Source organism: Elaeis guineensis, chromosome 5 (assembly GCF_000442705.2).
Source record: "Elaeis guineensis isolate ETL-2024a chromosome 5, EG11, whole genome shotgun sequence".
Lineage (NCBI taxonomy): Eukaryota > Viridiplantae > Streptophyta > Magnoliopsida > Arecales > Arecaceae > Elaeis > Elaeis guineensis.
Genome location: NC_025997.2, coordinates 143868 through 164895, shown reverse-complemented (window position 1 = coordinate 164895; position 21028 = coordinate 143868). Strand labels below are relative to the sequence as shown.

Below are 21028 nucleotides of genomic sequence, written 5' to 3'. Positions count from 1 at the left end.
GATTTCACCATGGAGGCAGAGTACATTGCTGCATCGAAAGCTGCAAAGGAGGTATTCTGGTATAAGAAGTTTGCCACAGAGCTTGGAGTGATGTCATCGGATGCCATACCTCTTTACTACGATAATAATGGCGCCATAGCCCTAGCTAAGGAGCCAAGGTCTCACCAAAAGTCCAAGCACATCGAGCGGTGATTCCATTTGATCCGTGATTATCTCAAAAAGGGTTATGTCGAGGTCAAGAGAGTCGACTCCACAGACAAAGTGACAGACCTGCTGACTAAGCCATTGGGCCAACAAAAGATCGAAGCCCACCTTGAGAAGATGAGACTTAGATATGTAGCCAATTGGCATTAGGTCAAGTGGGAGTTTGTTAGATGTGTGCCCTAAATGCCAGATCGGCTGACACATTCTTGTACAGATCTAAAGGCAAATTTAAAAATTTGACTATAAATCAATAAATGGGTTATTCTTCTATCATATTGTGTACATTGTGTCTGTAATACATCATTTGAGTTAGTAGGAATGTCAATTCATATTTTCAAGAGTTGAAAATTTAAGGCATGAATTTACATAACTAACTCATAAATAGCTCCTAACCATAGGATCATCACGAGGATGGTGATCGATCCAAAAAGTTGATGTACGATCACTTTCTTAAGGTAGATGTATCTTGAGTCTATGGTGTGGAGACACCGGAGCGAGAGTACAGGTATTCGTTGAGAACGAAAGTACTGAGCGTGACCACCTCGAGCAGTCATAAGGAAGTCTACCTTCTTGTCGATGACTAGCTCGATGCTGCAGTTGTGTGTCTAGTTCTTTGACCTGAGGTACATCGATAGTTTATCTTGAGTGTGTTATAGTTTGACTACACCATAACTCAGTCTCCTGGCCATTCGAAATCCTGAGTGTATGTTGGCTGTAGCATATTCATTGTAAGAACTAGGTCGCACCAAGATGGGATCTATCAACCTCGGTAGATGAGAGGAGTAGTCCTATGATGATCGAAAGATCGAGTCCTTAAGCCCATGGCCATAGCAGAGTAAAATAATAGAAAAAGAGTTTTTTATTGGGGTTTCACATCAGACTCGGATCGATCGATTAACTCATATGACTGATGTTGGGTTTGACGAGTTCACCTTAACCCTAATTCAGTCGGGACTCATGATAGAGGAACTCAATCATACAGGTAGCTGCACTGAGAGGTTCGTCTTCAGTTCTGATTGGTTGCCATCATATACTGCTAGGTGTCATTGGTGGATTTTGGGAGCAATTAGAATGATATTGATGATCAATCATTCTAATTATCTGAATCAGAAGAGTTCTGGTCCATCGAAAGGAGTTTCGATGATGTCGATGATGAGATCACGACATGTTTCATTACCATACGAAATTGAACCTAATTGGGTCACACAAACAAGGGTTAGGATCTGAATGTCATCAATTGGGCTAACCCAATTGATTTGGATAAGATCCAATTAAGTTCAAAGAAATCGTGCTGGCACACGATTGAGCCTAACTTTTTCCTCATGTAATCTTTTCTGTCTCTACTGAGCCAAATATGATTTGACTCATCCAGAAAATCTTGAAAAGATTTTTTTCAGTCTAAATGAAGCTTGTCTAGCTCAGAAAAAGCTTGTCTTAATTCGTGAGATGAATTTAAGACAATACCTGCTAATTCCTAGCACCTGCCAATTTTATTTTAGGACATCTGTCAAAAGTTGACATATGCGTCTTAAACTGAAGAGGACTCATTGAAAAATTTTTGTGGAGTGTCCACAAGCCAAGCCACATCAAATTTGGTGCCATAATCAGATTATGGTGTGAGCCCAATTGGATTAAAGTGGGTGCCCCAAGTGGATAAGGATTGGAGAGTCTTGATCAATTTAAACTCTTGGGTGCCACCTCTATTTGTGCTTATCCAATGTTGGTGCCATCTTTTGGAGATAAGGTGGGGTTCTTATCTGATATGATTAGATGATATCACTCCACCAATCAGAATTTTTTCAAAATTTATTGAAATTTTCTGATTGGTTGAATGATGTGGCACTGCACAGCATACAGGGTCTATATAAACCCTGCTGCACCTAGGGTTTCGAGGTAGAAGTTATTTTATGCACAAAACCCAATAGCTACTGCCCCCTTCCCTCTTCTCCATGTCCTCCCTACTCTCCTTCCTCCCCTCTTCACGTTCAAAGAGTTGGACGTCCATCTGGCAAAGATCTAAGGCGTGGTGACGCCTGGAACAGAAGGCTGCAGGACTTCTTCGACAGGCTACTACTCCAACTTCATGAAGACTTTTGAAGATCTTCCTAATCAGATTTAGATCTAATTTTTGGAGCATAGATTCACGAGAAGAAGACATTCCAGTTCCTTTCTGAGTGGATACTGGTAGAGGCCAGGTACTTGCGTGGCTACATCAGAACCTCAGGCTGTGCAGAGATCATCTACAGGGTAATCAGATTACCCTTGAGGTATTACTTGTTTCCTTATCCCTTTTAGATTTATTTTAGACTTAATATCAGATATAAAGATTAGATCTAGAGATTTAGATCTAAAATATATGTAGGATAATTTTTTTTTTAAAATTATTCCGTCCCAGATTGGATGAAATCTGGAAGATTCTACGAGGAAAAGCGATTTTCCTCCTTCAAGTCTCATATAGCTTAGCTCCGCATGAATATGCTGTGGATACCTCTTCATAGCATACATTTGGCTCAGCCACTCTGCAATCTACATCTCGGATATAAATTTAAGACATCAAAGTACCCCCGTAACAGCTGCAGTAGCAGCAACAGCAGCAATAATAATAATAATAATAATAATAATAATAATAATAATAATAATAATAATAGTAATAATAATAATAATAATAATAATAGTAATAATAATAATAATAGTAATAATAGTAATAATAATAATAGTAGTAATAGTAGTAATAGTAATAATAGTAATAATAGTAATAGTAATAATAGTAATAATAACAATAACAATAATAATAATAATAATAATAATAATAGTAATAATAGTAATAATAGTAATAAGAGTAATAATAATAGTAATAATAGTAATCATAGTAATCATAGTAATAATAATAGTAATAATAGTAATAATAGTAATAGTAATAATAATAATAGTAGTAATAGTAGTAATAGTAATAATAGTAATAATAGTAATAGTAATGATAGTAATAATAATAATAATAATAATAATAATAATAATAATAATAATAATAATAATAATAATAATAACAATGGTAACAATAGTAATAATAGTAATAATAGTAATAATAGTAATAGTAATAATAGTAATAATAGTAATAATAGTAATAGTAATAATAATAATAATAATAATAATACTAATAATAATAATAGTAATAGTAATAATAGTAATAATAGTAATTGTTGGTGCAAAAATCCGTCTGCGCCGGAGAAGCTGGAGTCGAGGTAGTCACGGTCGCCGCCGGACCTGCAAAAGAAGTCTCAACTGGAGGTGGGGTTGCTCCGGCAAGACCCTCCGACGCTCAAGTCAGTTTTCTGCCTCAACAAGAATGGAGTGCTCGAACAAAAATTTAGCAGAGTTTTGAGATAAAAAATGGAGCTTATAGAATAACGTATCTGGGGTTTCTCTTTTATAGACAGAGGGGGCAACAAATTGACAGTGACGCCTGTAACCATCTGGTCATGAGCCGCCCAGAGTCAAGAGAAATTTACTGCGGAGGGTAGTGGAGTGGGATAGTGGCTATCGCTGTGGCTCGCCACGTGGAATCAGTTACGGGGAGTGGAGCGGCGTCCGCTGTCGTGACTTGTCAGGGAGTGGTGGAATCGCACAGAATCCGCCGCAGAGAGTGGAGCAGAATCGTGGCCGTTAATATGGCCTGTCAGGGGGTAATGGAGCTACGCAGGGTCCGCCGCAGGGAGTGGAGCAGAATCATGATCGTTAATACGGCCCGTCAGGGGGTCCAGACTTGTCGGCCGAAGTTCGGTTGGAGTCGGTAGCGAGGTCTGGTACCCGCAGGAGTTTGGGTGAGGTCTTCTCGCAGTCGGAATAAAAGACGGAGTCCGACTCTCGTAGAGGTCCGGACACAGTCTACTTGCAGTTGGGGTCGTAGGCGGAGTCCGAGCGGAGTCTTCCTTGCAGTAGAAGTTGTGGACGGAGCCCGGCTCCCGTAGGAGTCCGGGCGGAGTCTTCCTTGCAGTAGAAGTCAGGTGTGAAGTCCGGCTCCCGTAGGAGTCCGGACGGAGCTTATCAGCAGTTGAAGTCGGTGACGGAGCCCGGCTCCCATAGGAATCCGTGCGGAGCCTTCCTGCAATTAAAATCAAAGATGAGGTTCGACTCCCGTAGGAGTCCGAACAAGGCTTACCTACAGTAGAAGTTGGTGACGGGGCCCAGCTCCCGTAGGAGTCCGGACAGGGCCTTCCTTGCAGTAGAAGTTGTGGACGGAGCCCGACTCCCGTAGGAGCCCGGACGGAGTCTTCCTTGCAGCAGAAGTTGCGGACGGAGCCCGGCTCCCGTAGGAGCCCGGGCGGAGTCTTCCTTGCAGCAGAAGTTGTGGACGTAGCCCGGCTCCCATAGGAGCCCGGGCGGAGTCTTCCTTGCAGTAGAAGTTGTGGACGGAGCCCGGCTCCCATAGGAGTCCGGGCGGAGTCTTCCTTGCAGCAGAAGTTGTGGATGGAGCTCGACTCCTGTGGGAGCCCGGACGGAGTCTTCCTTGTAGCAGAAGTTGTGGACAGAGCCCGACTCCCGTAGGAGTCCGGGCGGAGTCTCCCTTGCAGTAGAAGTCATGGACGGAGCCCGGCTCCCGTTGGAGCTCGGGCAGAGTCTTCCCAGCAGTATGAGTCAGGTGCGAAGTCCGACTCCCGTAGGAGTCCGAACGGAGCTTACCAGCAGTTGAAGTCAGAGACGGAGCCCGACTCCCATAGGAGCCCGGGCGTAGCCTTCCTACAATTAAAATCAAAGATGAGGTTCGACTCCCGTAGGAGTCCGGACAAGGCTTACCTACAGTAGAAGTCGGTGATGGAGCCCGGCTCCTATAGGAGTCCGGGCGGAGCCTTCCTACAATTAAAATCACAGACGAGGTTCGGCTCCCATAGGAGTCCGGACAAGGCTTACCTGCAGTAGAAGTCGGTGATGGAGCCCGTCTCCCATAGGAGTCCGGGCGGAGCCTTCCTGCAATTAAAATCATAGACGAGGTTCGGCTCCCATAGGAGTCCGGACAAGGCTTACTTGCAGTAGAAGTTGGTGACGGGGCCCGGCTCCCGTAGGAGTCCGGACGGAGCCTTCCTTGCAGTAGAAGTCGTGGACAGAGCCCGGACGGAGTCTTCCTTGCGGCAGAAGTTGTGGATGGAGCCCGGCTCTCGTAGGAGTCCGGGTGGAGTCTTCCTTGCGACAGAAATTATGGATGGAGCCCGGCTCCCGTAGGAGTCCGGGCGGAGTCTTCCCAGCAGTATGAGTCAGGTGTGAAGTCCGACTCCTGTAGGAGTCCGGACGGAGCTTACCAGCAGTTGAAGTCGGTGACGGAGCCCGGCTCCCATAGGAGTCCGGACGGAGCCTTCCTGCAATTAAAATCAAAGACGAGGTTCGGCTCCCGTAGGAGTCCGGACAAGGCTTACCTGCAGTAGAAGTTGGTGACGGAGCCCAGCTCCCGTAGGAGTCCGGATGGGGCCTTCCTTGCGGTAGAAGCCAGGTGCGAAGTCCGGCTCCCGTAGGAGTCCGGACAGAGCTTATCAGCAGTTGAAGTCGGTGATGGAGCCCGACTGCCATAGGAGTCCGGGCGGAGCCTTCCTGCAATTAAAATCACAGACGAGGTTCGACTCCCATAGGAGTCCGGACAAGGCTTACCTGCAATAGAAGTTGGTGACGGGGCCCGGCTCCCGTAGGAGTCCGGAAGGAGCCTTCCTTGCAGTAGAAGTTGTGGATGGAGCCCGACTCCCGTAGGAGCCCGGGCGGAGTCTTCCTTGCGGCAGAAGTTGTGGGCGGAGCCCGGCTCCCGTAGGAGTCCGAGCAGAGTCTTCCTTGCGGCAGAAATTATGGATGGAGCCCGGCTCCCGTAGGATCCAGGCGGAGTGACGGGAGTTCACCAACAGTAGTCGAAAGTCGGAAGAGACTTGCGAGGGTCGATCCCGCCGAGAACTTCGATCGAGGGTATTTTATACCCAACACCAGTCCCCCCACTTCCGAGTTTGAATTTCGAATGAAGAAAGTACAGTGAGGTTGTCGCAATCGAAGTTCTCCCTCTGATGTCCGCGCGCAACCGTCCACGGATATGTCGGCATTTAATACGCGCATGCTGGAACCCTTTTTCCGATTAGGGTGACCCGAAGAGTCTTTTCGAAACTCCCACCGAGACGTGATCCCAAACGTCGCGCCAGGAAAATTTGCGAACAGTCAGCCCTCGGTAGCGGTGAGTGGGACACGCAGGACATGTGGCGAGCACCGGTGGGTTTAGGGACACTCGCCACCATAACTGCGCTAAGATCCGCTGCCTATTTAAACCCCCCACCCTTCCTCCGGGGGCTTTAATTCGCCTGAAGGACAACATCTTTCTTTCGTTTGAGAGCTTTGCCACTCAGCCACTCCATCGGTGCACCTGCCAACTCCGAGCGTCCTCCACACCGGCCTCTGCCATCTCTCTGCCGTCTCCTGCCCCCTGACTCCTCTCTAAGGGGTTCCCCCGCCAGGGCCTCTGTCCCAGAGGCCATTTTCAAGACGATGCCACGGGCTTGGAGGAGGGCAAGGAGGGGAACGGCAGCTTGCGAGTTCTCCGATCATAGAGCGGCCGCTGAAGGTTTCCGTCGCTTCAAAGGGGGCTCGAGGGAGAATTCCATTAACAACAGGGGTTTAATAACGGGGACAGCAGGTGAAGGCATTCTGCCTGAGAATGTCAGAGCAGCAGGATGGGATGACACCGGTCAAGAGAGCAGAGCTGTCGTCACAAGCTGTGGCGGGATCCTTGATGTCGTCGGGGCTGAGGGACTAGAAGCGGTCGGTGCCGACGGTGGGGCAGTAAAATTTGTTGCGGGGACGGTGGAAGTAGCGCATGCCGACCTTGCCGGAACACTTGGGTCGGTGGTTGCCATGGAGCATCCGGTGATGGCGTATATCTCTGGCGCCACTGCTGCCCCAGGGGTAACCCCGGTTCTTCTTGAAACAGGTCTTCGTCGCTGATGCCGTTGCCCTTATTGCCCCCTGAAGTCTATCCCATCCTTTCCCCCCTAGGGTTGGGATTTTGGAGGTGGAGCGGAACAAGGTGGGGGCGAGAGCCGACAAGCCTGTCACACATACTGGAAAATATGGCTGGAAAGGACAGAAACGGGAAGAGAAGTTTGCGGCTTGAAGTGGCCTCCGGTGTATCCCTTCCAAGCTGTGTGCTCGAGCCTTGTAATAATGTATTCTTTTCTGACCCTCCGGGTCTTGTAACGTACATCTTGTTAGTCGAAAAATGAGGAGGTAATTTTGTTACCTTGTCCGTACCTTACATCGAACCATTGTCTGCCGAGCTTTTTCCTTTGTCGTTGCTATTGTTGCATTCCCTTCCCCTCCTCTCTCTTTTTCTTCTTACCTTGGGTTTGTGTTTGAAAGCTTCCTTGAAAGCTGGGGTTCTTGACGAGAGTCCCAGTCCTTGCCGAGACAGGATTTTCTGTATCTTGGACGCTGCTTGTTTTTCATTTGTTGTTGACGTGACCCATCGCCTTCCTTTTTTCTTTTTCGCTTGAAATTTTTCCTCCGCTCTTAGGGAGGCTACAGGAGTTCGGCTTTCGTAGGCGAAGTCGGGGTGCGGTTCGGCTCCTGTGGGAGTCTGGGCGGAGTCTCCCAGCAGTCGAAGTTGGTGACGGAGCCGGGAGTCCGGGCAGAGTCTTTCAGCAGTCGAAGTTGGTGACGGAGTCCGGCTCCCGTGGGAGTCCGAGCGGAGTCTTGTTGCGAGGGGGCCGCTGAGGGAAGTCTCCCCCTCCTTTTTCTCTTTTCTTCCTTTTTTTTTTCCTGGTCTTTGAATGACCGGACTTTTAATTGACGTCGGGACGAGGTTCTTCTCCCATTTCTGTAGCAACAGGTTTCGGCTCTGGTTAGAACGAGGTCCTCCTCTTGTCTCTAGCGCGGCTGTGGCCGCACATATGGGCATTGTTGGGCCCTTCCCATCTTTCGGCCTAAAGAGAGCTGGGCCTTCGACTTTGCTCGAATTAGGGCGAGGTTCTCCTTCTGTCCCTAACAGGGCTGTGGGGGCGTGTATGGGCATTGTAGGGCCTCTCCCCCCATCCGATCTTAAAGGAACCGGGCCTTCGACTTTGCTCAAGTTAAGGCGAGGTTCTCCTCCTGTCCCTAACAGGGCTGTGGGGGCGCGTATGGGCGTTGTAGGGCCTCTCCCCCTATCCGGTCTAAAAGGAACCGGGCCTTCAACTTTGCTCAAGTTAGGGCGAGGTTCTCCTCCTGTCCCTAACAGGGCTGTGGGGGTGCGTATGGGCGTTGTAGGGCCTCTCCCCCCATCTGGTCTAAAAAGAATCGGGCCTTCGACTTTGTCGAGACGAGGTTTCCTTCTCGCTTCCGAGATAATTTGTTTGGATTGTCCTGTGGATGTAGGATAGTACCAAAGACATGCAGATATACAACTTTTAGTTAAAATGAAGTTATTGGTAGTACATTCGTAAGTTCTCCGAGCTCCATGGTCGCGGGAGGTCGGCTCCTCCAAGCTCCTTAAGATAATAAGTCCCAGGCTGAACTACTTCTTTGACCTCGTACGGGCCTTCCCAGTTTGGGACGAGCTTCCCTCGATCCTGAGACAGCGAGACAGCAGCTCATCGAAGTACTAGATCTCCTGCTCTAAAGACTTTGTTCTTGACCCGAGTGTTGTAGTATCGAGCGAATTTCTGTCTGTAGGCTGCCATTCAAACCTGAGCTATGTCCCATCTTTCTTTCAGCAGGTCGAGGTTGGCTTTAAGACTTCGTAAATTTTGGTGTTCGTCGAATGCTACGACTCGCGCCGATGGGAGTTTAAGCTCAATTGGGATGACGGCCTCCGTACCGAAGGCCAAAGCAAAGGGGGTTTCTCCCGTGGGCAGCCTCTGGGTAGTTCGGTATGCCCACAGCACATGATAAAGTTCGTCCGCCCAAGTTCCCTTCGCCTTTTCGAGCCTTGTCTTAATCCCCTGCAAAAGGGTTCTGTTAGTCACCTCAGCTTCACCGTTCGCCTGAGGATGGGCTACCGATGAGAAGTTGTGGGAGATATTTAGATCTTCACAGAATTCGATAAATTTTGTTCCCGCGAATTGCCGTCCATTATCAGTGATTAGGGTCCTAGGCAGACCGAACCCACACACGATCGACTTTCAGATGAAATCTTGCACTTTTGCTTCTGTGATTTTTGCTAGTGGTTCGGCTTCAACCCATTTGGTGAAATAGTCGATTGCTACAAGGAGGAACTTTCTCTTCCCAGATGCCATAGGAAAGGGGCCCAGGATGTCCATCCCCCACTGCGCAAAAGGCCATGGGGCACTCAAGGGCGTGAGCTCGGTGGTGGGCTGTCTCTGGACGTTGGCATATCTCTGGCATCGATTGCACTTTCAGACATATTCGATCGAATCATGATGCATCGTCGGCCAGTAATATCCTTGGCGGAGCAACTTGTGGGATAAAGATCTAGCCCCCAAATGGTTTCCGCAGATTCCTTCATGCACTTCCCACAAGGCGTAGTCAGCCTCCGAAGGCCGAAGGTATTTTAAGAGGGGCAAGGAGTATGATCTCTTGTACAATTTACCCTTATAAAGGATGTACCAGGAGGCTTGGTTCCAGAGTTTTCGAGCTTCTTTCGCATCCTGGGGGAGAACCCCATCTCTAAGATAGATTATCAGGGGGTCGACCCAGCTGGGCTCGTAGTCAATCTCCATCACGGGCTGCGACTCTTCTGTACTCGGGCGCTTTAGAACTTCAAAGAGAATGCCCTTGGGCAGTTCGATCGGAGCCAGCGTTGCCAGCTTGGAGAGAAGGTCAGCCCTGGTATTTTTCAATCTTGGGATCTGTTTGATGTTGAAGCTGCTAAAGGCGGAGACGAGCTCCTTTACCCTTTCAAAGTATTTGGCCATATTATCCTCCCGCGCTTCGTAACTTCCGCTGACTTATCCCACTACTAGTTGAGAGTCGTTGTGGACCCAGAGCTGGTCTATTCCCAGCTCTTTGGTGACCATTAGTCCTGCAATCAGAGCTTCATATTCTGCTCCATTGTTTGTTGCTGGGAACTCAAAATGCAGAGCGTACTCCGCGATGATTTCCTCCGGACTAACCAAGATTAGGCCTGCACCTGCACCTGACATGTTGGAAGACCCGTCCACATAGAGGGCCCAAAAGCGATCAGAGGGATCCGCTTCTTCTTTGGGGGAGTCCGGTCGGGACTTCAAGTCGTCAATTTCATTTTGTTCAGGTTCAGCCTCCTCTGGGATAGTACACTCCACTATGAAATCTGCCAGTATTTGGGCCTTCACTGCTGGCCTGGGTCGATAGTTGATGTCGAATTCTGTGAGCTCGATCGCCCACTTTGCCATCCTCCCAGAGGCATCCGCCCGGTGCAAAATCGCCTTGATCGGTTGATCAGTGAGCAGCGTCATGGTGTGTCCTTGAAAGTAGGGCCGGAGCCTCCGGGCTGCGATCAATAAGGCGTAAGTCAGTTTTTCTAATTTGGTATACCTGGTCTCGGCGTCCCTCAAAGCGTGGCTGACGTAGTAGATCGACCGCTGGACCTTCGCCTCTTCTTTGACAAGGACGGCCGTGAGAGCCATGGGAGAGACCGCCAGGTATAAAAATAGTTCCTCCCCAGGCTCTGGCTTTGCCAATAGTGGGGGTGAGACGAGGTAGCTCCTTAGCTCCTCAAATTTCTGTTGGCACTCAGAGGTCCAACAAAAGTTCTTGGGCTGCTTGAGGGTTTGAAAGAAGGGTAAGCACCGCTCGACCGACCTTGCGACGAAGCGATTCAGGGCCGCTATCCTCCCCGTGAGGCGCTGAACCACTTTTATCAACTTTGGGGCGGCCATCTCCTGGATGGCGTGAATTTTCTCTGGATTGGCCTCGATCCCGCGCCCCGACACCATGAAGCCTTGGAACTTTCCCGAGGTTACCCCGAAAGCACATTTAGTTGGGTTCAGCTTCATTCTATATCTCCGGAGGTCGTCGAAGGTCTCCTCGAGGTCGGTGACGTGATCTCTGGAAGATTTGCTTTTTACAAGCATATCGTCCATGTAGACCTCCATGTTACGGTCGATCTGCTCCTTGAAGATTTTGTTCACCAATCGTTGGTAGGTTGCGCCCGTATTTTTGAGGCCGAAAGGCATGACCCTGTAACAGTAAAGGCCATGATTAGTGATGAAAGCGGTTTTTTCTTCGTCTTCCAGTGCCATTCTGATTTGATTGTAGCCGGAGAACGCATCCATGAAGGTGAGGAGCTCATGCCCCGAGGTCGTGTCCACCAGTTGATCGATTCTGGGAAGGGGTTAGCTGTCCTTTGGACAGATCTTATTCAGCTTTTTGAAGTCTATGCACATCCTCCACTTGCCGTTTACTTTTTTGACTAGGACAACATTGAAAATCCAATCAGGATAATTGACTTCCTTAATGAATCCGGCTTTAAGGAGCTTGTCCACTTCTTCAGCTATCGCCTTCTGCCTCTTCGGTGCATGACTTCGGATTTTTTCTTTCGTCGGTCGATGCTTTGGATCGACGGCCAGGCGATGCTCCATGACTTCTGTGTCAATCCCTGGTATATCTGTCAGAACCCAAGTGAAAACGTTCGCATTCCTTCATAGAAAATCAATGAGACGCGTCCGCACCTCCTCCTCCAGGTTGGAGCCGATCATCGCTACATGCTCCGCGTCCCCATCGTTCAAAGGGATTGGTACCAGATCTTCAATTGGGGTGCCCCTCTCTTCGATGAGGTCATCGCGTGCATCCAATCCATCGATGGGACAGGGGTCAGATTGGTCGCTTCCTTGCAAGGCTATGCTGTAGCAGTGCCTGGCCAGGGCTTGGTCTCCCCGGACCTCTCCGATCCCCTGGCTGGTGGGGAATTTCAGCTTCAAATGGTAGGTTGACACGACGGCTCGGAGAGTATTAAGGCCAGGTCGGCCGATGATTGCATTGTAGGCTGACGGTGCCTTCACCACCAAGAAATTCACCAGAGCCCTGGATTGCCTTGGATATCGACCTGCGACCACAGTCAAAGTTATCATACCTTTCGTCGGAACAGCATCGTCGGTAAACCCTACCAGAGGGGAGCTAATCGATCTCAAATGGCCGTCGAGGATGGACATTCTTGAAAAGGCATCGTAGAACAAGATGTCGGCCGAGCTTCCATTGTCGACGAGAATGCGACGGACGTCGTAATTTGCTATATTCATGGAAACTACGACCGCATCGTTATGAGGGAATTGGACTCCCTGGGCATCTTCTTCAGCGAAGGTTATGGGCTCTTCAGTCTTTTGCCGCTTGGGGGGTACAGGTGGTATATTGGTTGCTTCCTGTCGGGATCCCCCCGAGATGATGTTGGCGAAATCCATCGGAGGTCGATTGTCCGGCCACTCCATGCCGGCGACCATTACCGGAGGATGCAGGGCCCGAAAAACCAGAGGCAGGACTGGGGCCCGAGATATGGCTGCGGAGACCGCGGGTAGCTGTGCGGATGCTTCGCGAGAAGAAACCGGGCGAGGACCCAGCGGGGGGAAAGGAGGAGCGGGTGTCGGAGAAGATGGCCGGAGGCGGCCCCGTTGAGCACTCCTTTAAGAACAAGGGTACCGCGAAGGTTCAGGCCCCTTCCTCTAGCGCCAATCCTGTTGGTGCAAAAATTCGCCTGCGCCGGAGAAGCTGGAGTCGAGGGAGTCACGGTCGCCGTCGGGACCTGGAAAAGAAGTCTCAACCGGAGGTGAGGTTGCTCCGGCAAGACCCTCCAACGCTCAAGTCAGTTCTCTGCCTCAACAAGAATGGAGTGCTCGAATGGAAATTTAGCAGAGTTTTGAGATAGAAAATGGAGCTTATAGAATAACGTATCTGGGGTTCCCCTTTTATAGACAGAGGGGGCAACAAATTGACAGTGACGCCTGTAACCGTCTGGTCATGGGCCGTCCAGAGTTAGGAGAAATTTATTGCGGAGGATAGTGGAGCGGGATCGTGGCTATCGCTGTGGCTCGTCACGTGAAATCAGTTACGGAGAGTGGAGCGGCGTCCGCTGTCGTGACTTGTCAGGGAGTGGTGGAATCGCATAGAATCCGCCGCAGGGAGTGGAGCAGAATCGTGGCTGTTAATACGGCCTGTCAGGGGGTAATGGAGCTACGCAGGGTCCGCCGCAGGGAGTGGAGCAGAATCGTGGCCGTTAATACGGCCTGTCAGGGGGTCCAGACTTGTCGGCCGAAGTTCGGTTGGAGTCGGTAGCGAGGTCTGGTACCCGCAGAAGTTTGGGCGAGGTCTTCTCGCAGTCGGAATAGAAGACGGAGTCTGACTCTCGTAGAGGTCCGAACGCAGTCTACTTGCAGTTGGGGTCGTAGGCGGAGTCCGGCTCCCGTAGGAGTCCGAGCGGAGTCTTCCTTGTAGCAAAAGTTGTGGATGGAGTCCGGCTCCCGTAGGAGTCCGAGCGGAGTCTTCCTTGCAGTAGAAGTCAGGTGTGAAGTCCGGCTCCCGTAGGAGTCCGGACGGAGCTTATCAGCAGTTGAAGTCGGTGACGGAGCCCGGCTCCCATAGGAGTCCGCACAGAGCCTTCCTGCAATTAAAATCAAAGACGAGGTTCGGCTCCCGTAGGAGTCCAGACAAGGCTTACCTGCAGTAGAAGTTGGTGACGGGGCCCAGCTCCCGTAGGAGTCCGGACGGGGCCTTCCTTGCAGTAGAAGTCGTGGATGGAGACCGGCTCCCGTAGGAGCCCGGGCGGAGTCTTCCTTGCAGTAGAAGTTGTGGATGGAGCCCGGCTCCCGTAGGAGGCCGGGCGGAGTCTTCCTTGCAGCAGAAGTTGTGGACATAGTCCGGCTCCCGTAGGAGCCCGGGCGGAGTCTTCCTTGCAGCAGAAGTTATGGACGGAGTCCGGCTCCCGTAGGAGTCCGGGCGGAGTCTTCCTTACAGCAGAAGTTGTGGACGGAGCTCGGCTCCCGTGGAAGCTCGGGCGGAGTCTTCCTTGCAGCAGAAGTTGTGGACGGAGCCCGGCTCCCGTAGGAGTCCGGGCGGAGTCTTCCTTGCAGCAGAAGTTGTGGACGGAGCTCGGCTCCCGTGGGAGCCCGGATGGAGTCTTCCTTGTAGCAAAAGTTGTGGACGGAGCCCGACTCCCGTAGGAGTCCGGGCGGAGTCTCCCTTGCAGTAGAAGTCATGGACGGAGCCCGGCTCCCGTTGGAGCCCGGACGGAGTCTTCCCAGCAGTATGAGTCAGGTGCGAAGTCCGGCTCCCGTAGGAGTCCGGACGGAGCTTACCAGCAGTTGAAGTCGGAGACGGAGCCCGACTCCCATAGGAGCCCGGGTGTAGCCTTCCTGCAATTAAAATCAAAGACGAGGTTCGGCTCCCGTAGGAGTCCGGACAAGGCTTACCTGCAGTAGAAGTCGGTGATGGAGCCCGGCTCCCATAGGAGTCCGGGCGGAGCCTTCCTACAATTAAAATCACAGACGAGGTTCGGCTCCCATAGGAGTCCGGACAAGGCTTACCTGCAGTAGAAGTCGGTGATGGAGCCCGGCTCCCATAGGAGTCCGGGCGGAGCCTTCCTGCAATTAAAATCATAGACGAGGTTCGGCTCCCGTAGGAGTCCGGACAAGGCTTACCTGCAGTTGAAGTCGGTGATGGAGCCCGGCTCCCATAGGAGTCCGGACGGAGCCTTCCTGCAATTAAAATCACAGACGAGGTTCGGCTCCCGTAGGAGTCCGGACAAGGCTTCCGGGCGGAGCCTTCCTGCAATTAAAATCATAGACGAGGTTCGGCTCCCGTAGGAGTCCGGACAAGGCTTACCTGCAGTTGAAGTCGGTGATGGAGCCCGGCTCCCATAGGAGTCCGGACGGAGCCTTCCTGCAATTAAAATCACAGACGAGGTTCGGCTCCCGTAGGAGTCCGGACAAGGCTTACCTGCAGTAGAAGTTGGTGACGGGGCCCGGCTCCCGTAGGAGTCTGGACGGAGTCTTCCTTACAGTAGAAGTCGTGGACGGAGTCCGGCTTCCGTAGGAGCCCGGGCGGAGTCTTCCTTGCGGCAGAAGTTGTGGACGGAGCCCGGCTCCCGTAGGAGTCCGGGCAGAGTCTTCCTTGCGACAGAAATTGTGGACGGAGCCCGGCTCCCGTAGGAGTCCGAACGGAGTCTTCCCAGCAGTATGAGTCAGGTGCGAAGTTCGGCTCCCGTAGGAGTCCGGACGGAGCTTACCAGCAGTTGAAGTCGGTGACGGAGCCCGGCTCCCATAGGAGTCCGGGCGGAGCCTTCCTGCAATTAAAATCAAAGACGAGGTTCGGCTCCCGTAAGAGTCCGGACAAGGCTTACCTGCAGTAGAAGTTGGTGATGGGAACCAGCTCCCGTAGGAGTCCGGATGGGGCCTTCTTTGCGGTAGAAGCCAGGTGCGAAGTCCGGCTCCCGTAGGAGTCCGGACAGAGCTTATCAGCAGTTGAAGTCGGTGATGGAGCCCGGCTCCCATAGGAGTCCGAGCGGAGCCTTCCTGCAATTAAAATCACAGACGAGGTTCGGCTCCCGTAGGAGTCCGGACAAGGCTTACCTGCAGTAGAAGTTGGTGACGGGGCCCGACTCCCGTAGGAGTCCGGACGGAGCTTTCCTTGCAGTAGAAGTCGTGGACGGAGCCCGGCTCCCGTAGGAGCCCGGGCGGAGTCTTTCTTGCGGCAGAAGTTGTGGACGGAGCCCGGCTCCCGTAGGAGTCCGGGTGGAGTCTTCCTTGCGGCAGAAATTATGGACGGAGCCCAGCTCCCGTAGGAGTCCGGGCGGAGCGACGGGAGTTCACCAACAGTAGTCGAAAGTCGGAAGAGACTTGCGAGGGTCGATCCCGCCGAAAACTTCGGCCGAGGATATTTTATATCCAACAGTAATAATAATAATAATAATAATAATAATAATAATAATAATAATAATAATAATAATAATAATAATAATAATAATAATAATAATAATAATAATAATAATAACAACAATAATAATAACAATAATAATAATAATAATAAAATAGGAAGACAACTCCCAAACGTTTACCTTACCTGTTGCTTGAGTTTGGTTTAAAATAGAAGGTAGCAAACCGAGAGCAGCCCACCCACCTCACCTTGTGTCCCAACAACTTGCCTCTGCCTCCTCATCCTCCTTTCCAACACCGTTCAAATCCCAGTAATGGATCTCCCAATAGCACTCATTCTCACCTCCAAGGTACGTTGGCCTCTCCTCCTCCTCCTCCTCTTCCTCCTCCAAGCTGCTCTCTTTCCTCAGTGTTCAGGAAGCCAAACCGACCTGCTCGCTCTGCTTGCTTTCAAGGCAGCAATAACCCACGACCCCATAAGATCCTTGAAGTCGTGGAATGGAACTGCATCCATCTGTAGGTGGGCTGGCGTTTCCTGCAGTCCTCGGCACCAGGAGAGGGTCGTCGCCTTGGTCCTCGAGTCCATGAGCCTTGGAGGCTCTATATCCCCTTCCATTGGAAACCTCACCTACCTTGCTCGACTCCACCTCCCCGGCAACAAGCTCCGCGGTGTCATCCCCTCGGACATTGGCCGTTTACGTCACCTCAAAGACCTCAACTTGAGCTTCAACTCCCTGGCCGGAGCCATCCCACCTTCACTAGGCAATCTTTCATCTCTCCAGCGACTCGATCTGTCGAGCAACAAGCTTACTGGAGAGATGCCACCTTCCATAGGGAACCTTTCCTCTCTGGCCTACCTTGACCTTTCAAACAATAGCCTCATTGGGCCCATACCACCAAAGATAACGAAGCTCCTAAACCTCAGTTATCTTGATTTATCCAGCAACGGTCTTGCTGGAGGTATTCCACCGTTGTTAGGTAGAATCGAGGCTCTATCTGTTCTTGCTCTAGCGAGCAACAGTCTCACAGGGATCATCCCTCCTTCGGTGGGGGCCCTCAGCTCTCTCACCTACCTCGATCTCTCTAGGAATAGCCTCGATGGAGAACTCCCTCCATCATTCACCAATCTCTCGCATCTCGTCGTTCTTGATTTGTCGGCAAACAATCTCCAAGGCCACCTTCCGGAGGATCTAGGCCGCCTCACCAGCCTCCAGTTTTTTCAAATTTCCGTCAACAAAATATCCGGCACCATTCCATTGTCGATCTACAATATCTCATCTTTGCAAACTTTGAATGCTGTAGATAACCATCTGTCAGGAACACTTTCACCTGATATCGGCAACGCTCTTCCTAACCTTCAGCAGCTTCACCTGGTCGGGAACCAGCTTGAAGGACCAATCCCTATCTCGTTAGCAAACGCTTCAGGACTTCACGTAATCGATCTTAGTCGCAACAAATTCAGTGGAGGGATACCCGCAAATCTTGGAAGCCTACAAGATCTCTCTTGGCTTTCTTTAGGTCGGAACATGCTTAAGGCTAGAGAAGCCAATGATTGGGCTTTTATTTCTTCCCTGACAAACTGTAGTCAACTAGGGTTTTTGGGCCTAACCGACAATGATCTTAGTGGCACGTTGCCCATCTCAATAGCTAATCTGTCGACCCAGCTCTACAGTTTAACCATGGGGCAAAACCGGATACATGGAACCGTTCCTCCTGGAATTGAGAACTTGGTGAACCTGAATTTGTTGGAACTTCAACAGAATGTTCTTAGCGGCAGCATTCCTGATTCTGTTGGAAGACTTAGAAAACTAGATGCTCTGGTCTTGTTTAGCAACAACTTTTCAGGGGCTATCCCAACCTCCATTGGCAACCTCACCCAGTTAAGTGAGCTTTATTTAGATGGGAATGACTTGCAAGGAGGCATACCAGGGAGTCTTGGGAACTGTCAGAGTCTGAACACAATAGATCTTTCTGGCAATCAGCTTAGTGGGTCCATTCCTGGAGAAGTACTCAGCCTTTCCTCCTTATCTTACTATCTGGGATTATCCAGTAATTTCTTGTATGGGCTGCTTCCAGCTTCAGTAGGCAAGCTGATCAATCTTCAGACTCTGAATATTTCCAACAACAGATTGTCAGGTGAAATTCCAACAACAATTGGAGATTGTCTGGAGTTGGAATACCTGTATTTAGGTGGGAACTTCTTTCAAGGATTCATTCCTTCATCATTGGGCAACTTAAAGGGCATCATAGTGTTGGATCTTTCACTGAATAATTTGTCTGGGCCCTTCCCAGATTTTCTAGCGGACCTACACTATTTGCAGCATCTAAACATATCTTTCAATGATCTTGATGGTGAAGTGCCAAAGGAGGGAGTCTTCAATAATGCTAGTGCAATTTCCATCCTCGGGAATGACAAATTATGTGGGGGTATCTCGGATTTGCATTTACCCGCATGTCCAAGTCAAACATCAAAGAAGAAGAAGTCCCTTGTGCTCAAAATAATTGTCCCAATTATTTGTGGAATCTTGTCATTGATCCTGTTATCTAGTTTGTTGATCACCAGTTATTTGAAAAGAAACTCAAAGAAGTCTTCGTATTCGACTCCCTCGATGGATCTACTTAAAAAAGTTTCTTACACGGAGTTGAGGAAAGCAACTAATGACTTTTCATGCAGTAATCTGATTGGCAAAGGAACTTTTGGTTCTGTATATAGAGGGATTTTGGGTGATGATGAAACTGTTGCAATTAAGGTACTTAACCTCCAATTGCAAGGAGCTTTCAAGACCTTCAAGGCAGAGTGTGAGGCCCTGAGAAACATCCGACATCGCAACCTTGTGAAAATCATAACGACCTGTGCGAGTGTTGATTCCAGAGGAAATGATTTTAGAGCTCTCGTGTTTCAATTCATGCCTAATGGGAGCCTAGAGAAGTGGTTGCACGCTCGATCAGATGAGAAATTTCATTTGAAGAAACTAAGCCTCATTGAGAGGCTGAACATAGCAATTGATGTGGCTGCTGCACTGAATTACCTTCATAACCACTGTGAGGTACCAATTATTCATTGCGATTTAAAGCCAAGCAACATTCTTCTTGATGATAGCATGACTGCTCATATGGGAGATTTTGGGCTAGCAAGGTTCCTTCCTGAAAGCACCGACAAGTCATCTAGAGATCCATCTAGTACTATGACATTTGCTGTAAAGGGGTCTATTGGATACATTGCTCCAGGTAAAGATAGTATCCCTATATCTATAAATCTTGTTATATTTCCCTTCTTTTCTCTTCCTGGATTCCTTCAAGGTTGAAGATCAGAATCTCTTTAGCTTCTAAATTAGGACTAGTTTTTGAATGTATGAATTTATTGCAGAGCAAGGGATGGGAGGCCAAGTCTCTGTTCAAAGCGATGTTTACAGTTACGGGATCCTTATGCTGGAGATCTTTACTGGGAAGAGACCTACAGATGACATGTTTAAAGATGGTCTTACTCTTCAAAAATTCGTTGAGGACGAATTCTCAAAAGGTTACCAGGTCACGATGATTGTGGATCCATCCTTGTTTTCACAAGAGAGTGAAGAAATGCTACATGTAAATCAAGGTGGAAGACAAGCATGTGAAAGGATCGAAAGGTGCTTGATTGCTGTACTTGCAATTGGTCTTTCATGCGCCAAGGAGTCACCAGGAGAGCGCATGGAGATAAAAGATGCTATGACTCATCTGCAGGCAATCAAGACTCTGCTACCAATGCCCAACATCTGAAGTCTTGGGTGGTTGCCTGATGAATGCAATAGCAAGCTGTGATGTTTTGAGTTTGATATTGTGTAATTTTACATATTTGTGTGATGCTCTTTGGGAAAAAAACAAGCTACTTATAGACCTTTTATTTTCTCTGGAATTTCGTTTTTAAATGCCTTTTAGAAGAATTTTTTTACTAAGCTCTTCTGGTATAGTCTAAGAGTTGTAATGGATATTTGCAAGGAACATAATACGAGATGTTTCTGAAAACAATATTATACACCACAGAAGGCGAAGCTAAGGTGAGTTCTTCTTTTCCCAGGCTCGTTTGATAGGTCTGGAGGCAATTCTCGCATTCTGCTCTTAAAAGGCATATAAATTTCGAATGTCCAAAGACACTTTAATGTCCTTGATCAGGATTTGCTTGCGTGTGTTAGACCAAGCCTAAGATTCTCTAGCATAGAAAGCTATCAGAGGTAAAGCATGATTCCAAGGTGCAAACCAGCGTTTGGTCTTGTGTGTGCGGGCGTGTGTTAGACAAAGCCTTGGGATTAAGACAGCCTCCTATAAAAATCTCGAATATAGAGAGTTATTAAGGCAAAGCATGATTGCAAGCTGTAAAGGAATGGCTGCGTTAGAATTTGCTTTCATGTTTGCGTTAGACGAAGCTTGGGATTCTAAACGGCTTCATGAGAACCTCCAATATCGATCAACATGTGCCTTGAAGCAAATAAAATAAAATAAAAAGGTATCGATTAACACTGGGATATTCAAAATAAACACTAATTCCAGAATAATAAGTATCTAATCTATAAGAACATTGTAAGAATAAACAGAAAAAAATTTGGTGAAGTTCCAAGATATTAAGTATTCGAAAATAAACACTAATTTACCGAAAATAAATACTAACTTTGCAGAAATAAACATTAGGATGTCCATAATAAAATGATAACTTTAAGATGATAAACATCGTAAAAATAGATTTGACCGACATTGAACGACAGAGAGATGGAGAGAGAGAGAATAGAGTATGCAGGTCGGGTGTCTGGAGAGATGGGCATTTGCCTAGACAACACGTCACATCTCATCTTCAGTATTTGAATACAAGCGAAATTGGTTTGGGCCCTAAAGGCCCCTCTTAAATTTAAATGCTTCCTATAGTTGGCAGTATCTTATAAACTGAACACAAGGGATTGTTTAGAAAGAAGCTCAACAGGAGCTTAGGCGGCTGTGTTCTTTGTGCTCATCAATCTATGAATCATTTGTCCTGTTCATGTCTATTTATCTTCAAAATTTGGGAAGTG

The 21028-nt window shown here is 49.0% G+C and overlaps 1 protein-coding gene across 1 annotated transcript; it reads left to right on the top strand.

Annotated features, from left to right (window-relative positions):
- The first annotated feature begins 16237 nt into the window (after positions 1-16237).
- Positions 16238-19884, top strand: LOC105032580 (receptor kinase-like protein Xa21). Its single transcript, XM_010907051.3, has 2 exons — positions 16238-19220; positions 19360-19884. The coding sequence occupies exons 1-2, from the start codon at positions 16307-16309 to the stop codon at positions 19746-19748; spliced, it is 3303 nt and encodes a 1100-aa protein (XP_010905353.1). The 5' UTR covers positions 16238-16306; the 3' UTR covers positions 19749-19884.
- Positions 19885-21028: the final 1144 nt, after the last annotated feature.

Bases quoted from the DNA above. Each gene is read 5' to 3' on its own strand.
- LOC105032580 (XM_010907051.3), top strand. From the start codon at position 16,307: ATGGATCTCCCAATAGCACTCATTCTCACCTCCAAGGTACGTTGGCCT. The intron at 19,221-19,359 runs GTAAAGATAGTA...AATTTATTGCAG, and splicing joins TATTGGATACATTGCTCCAG to AGCAAGGGATGGGAGGCCAA.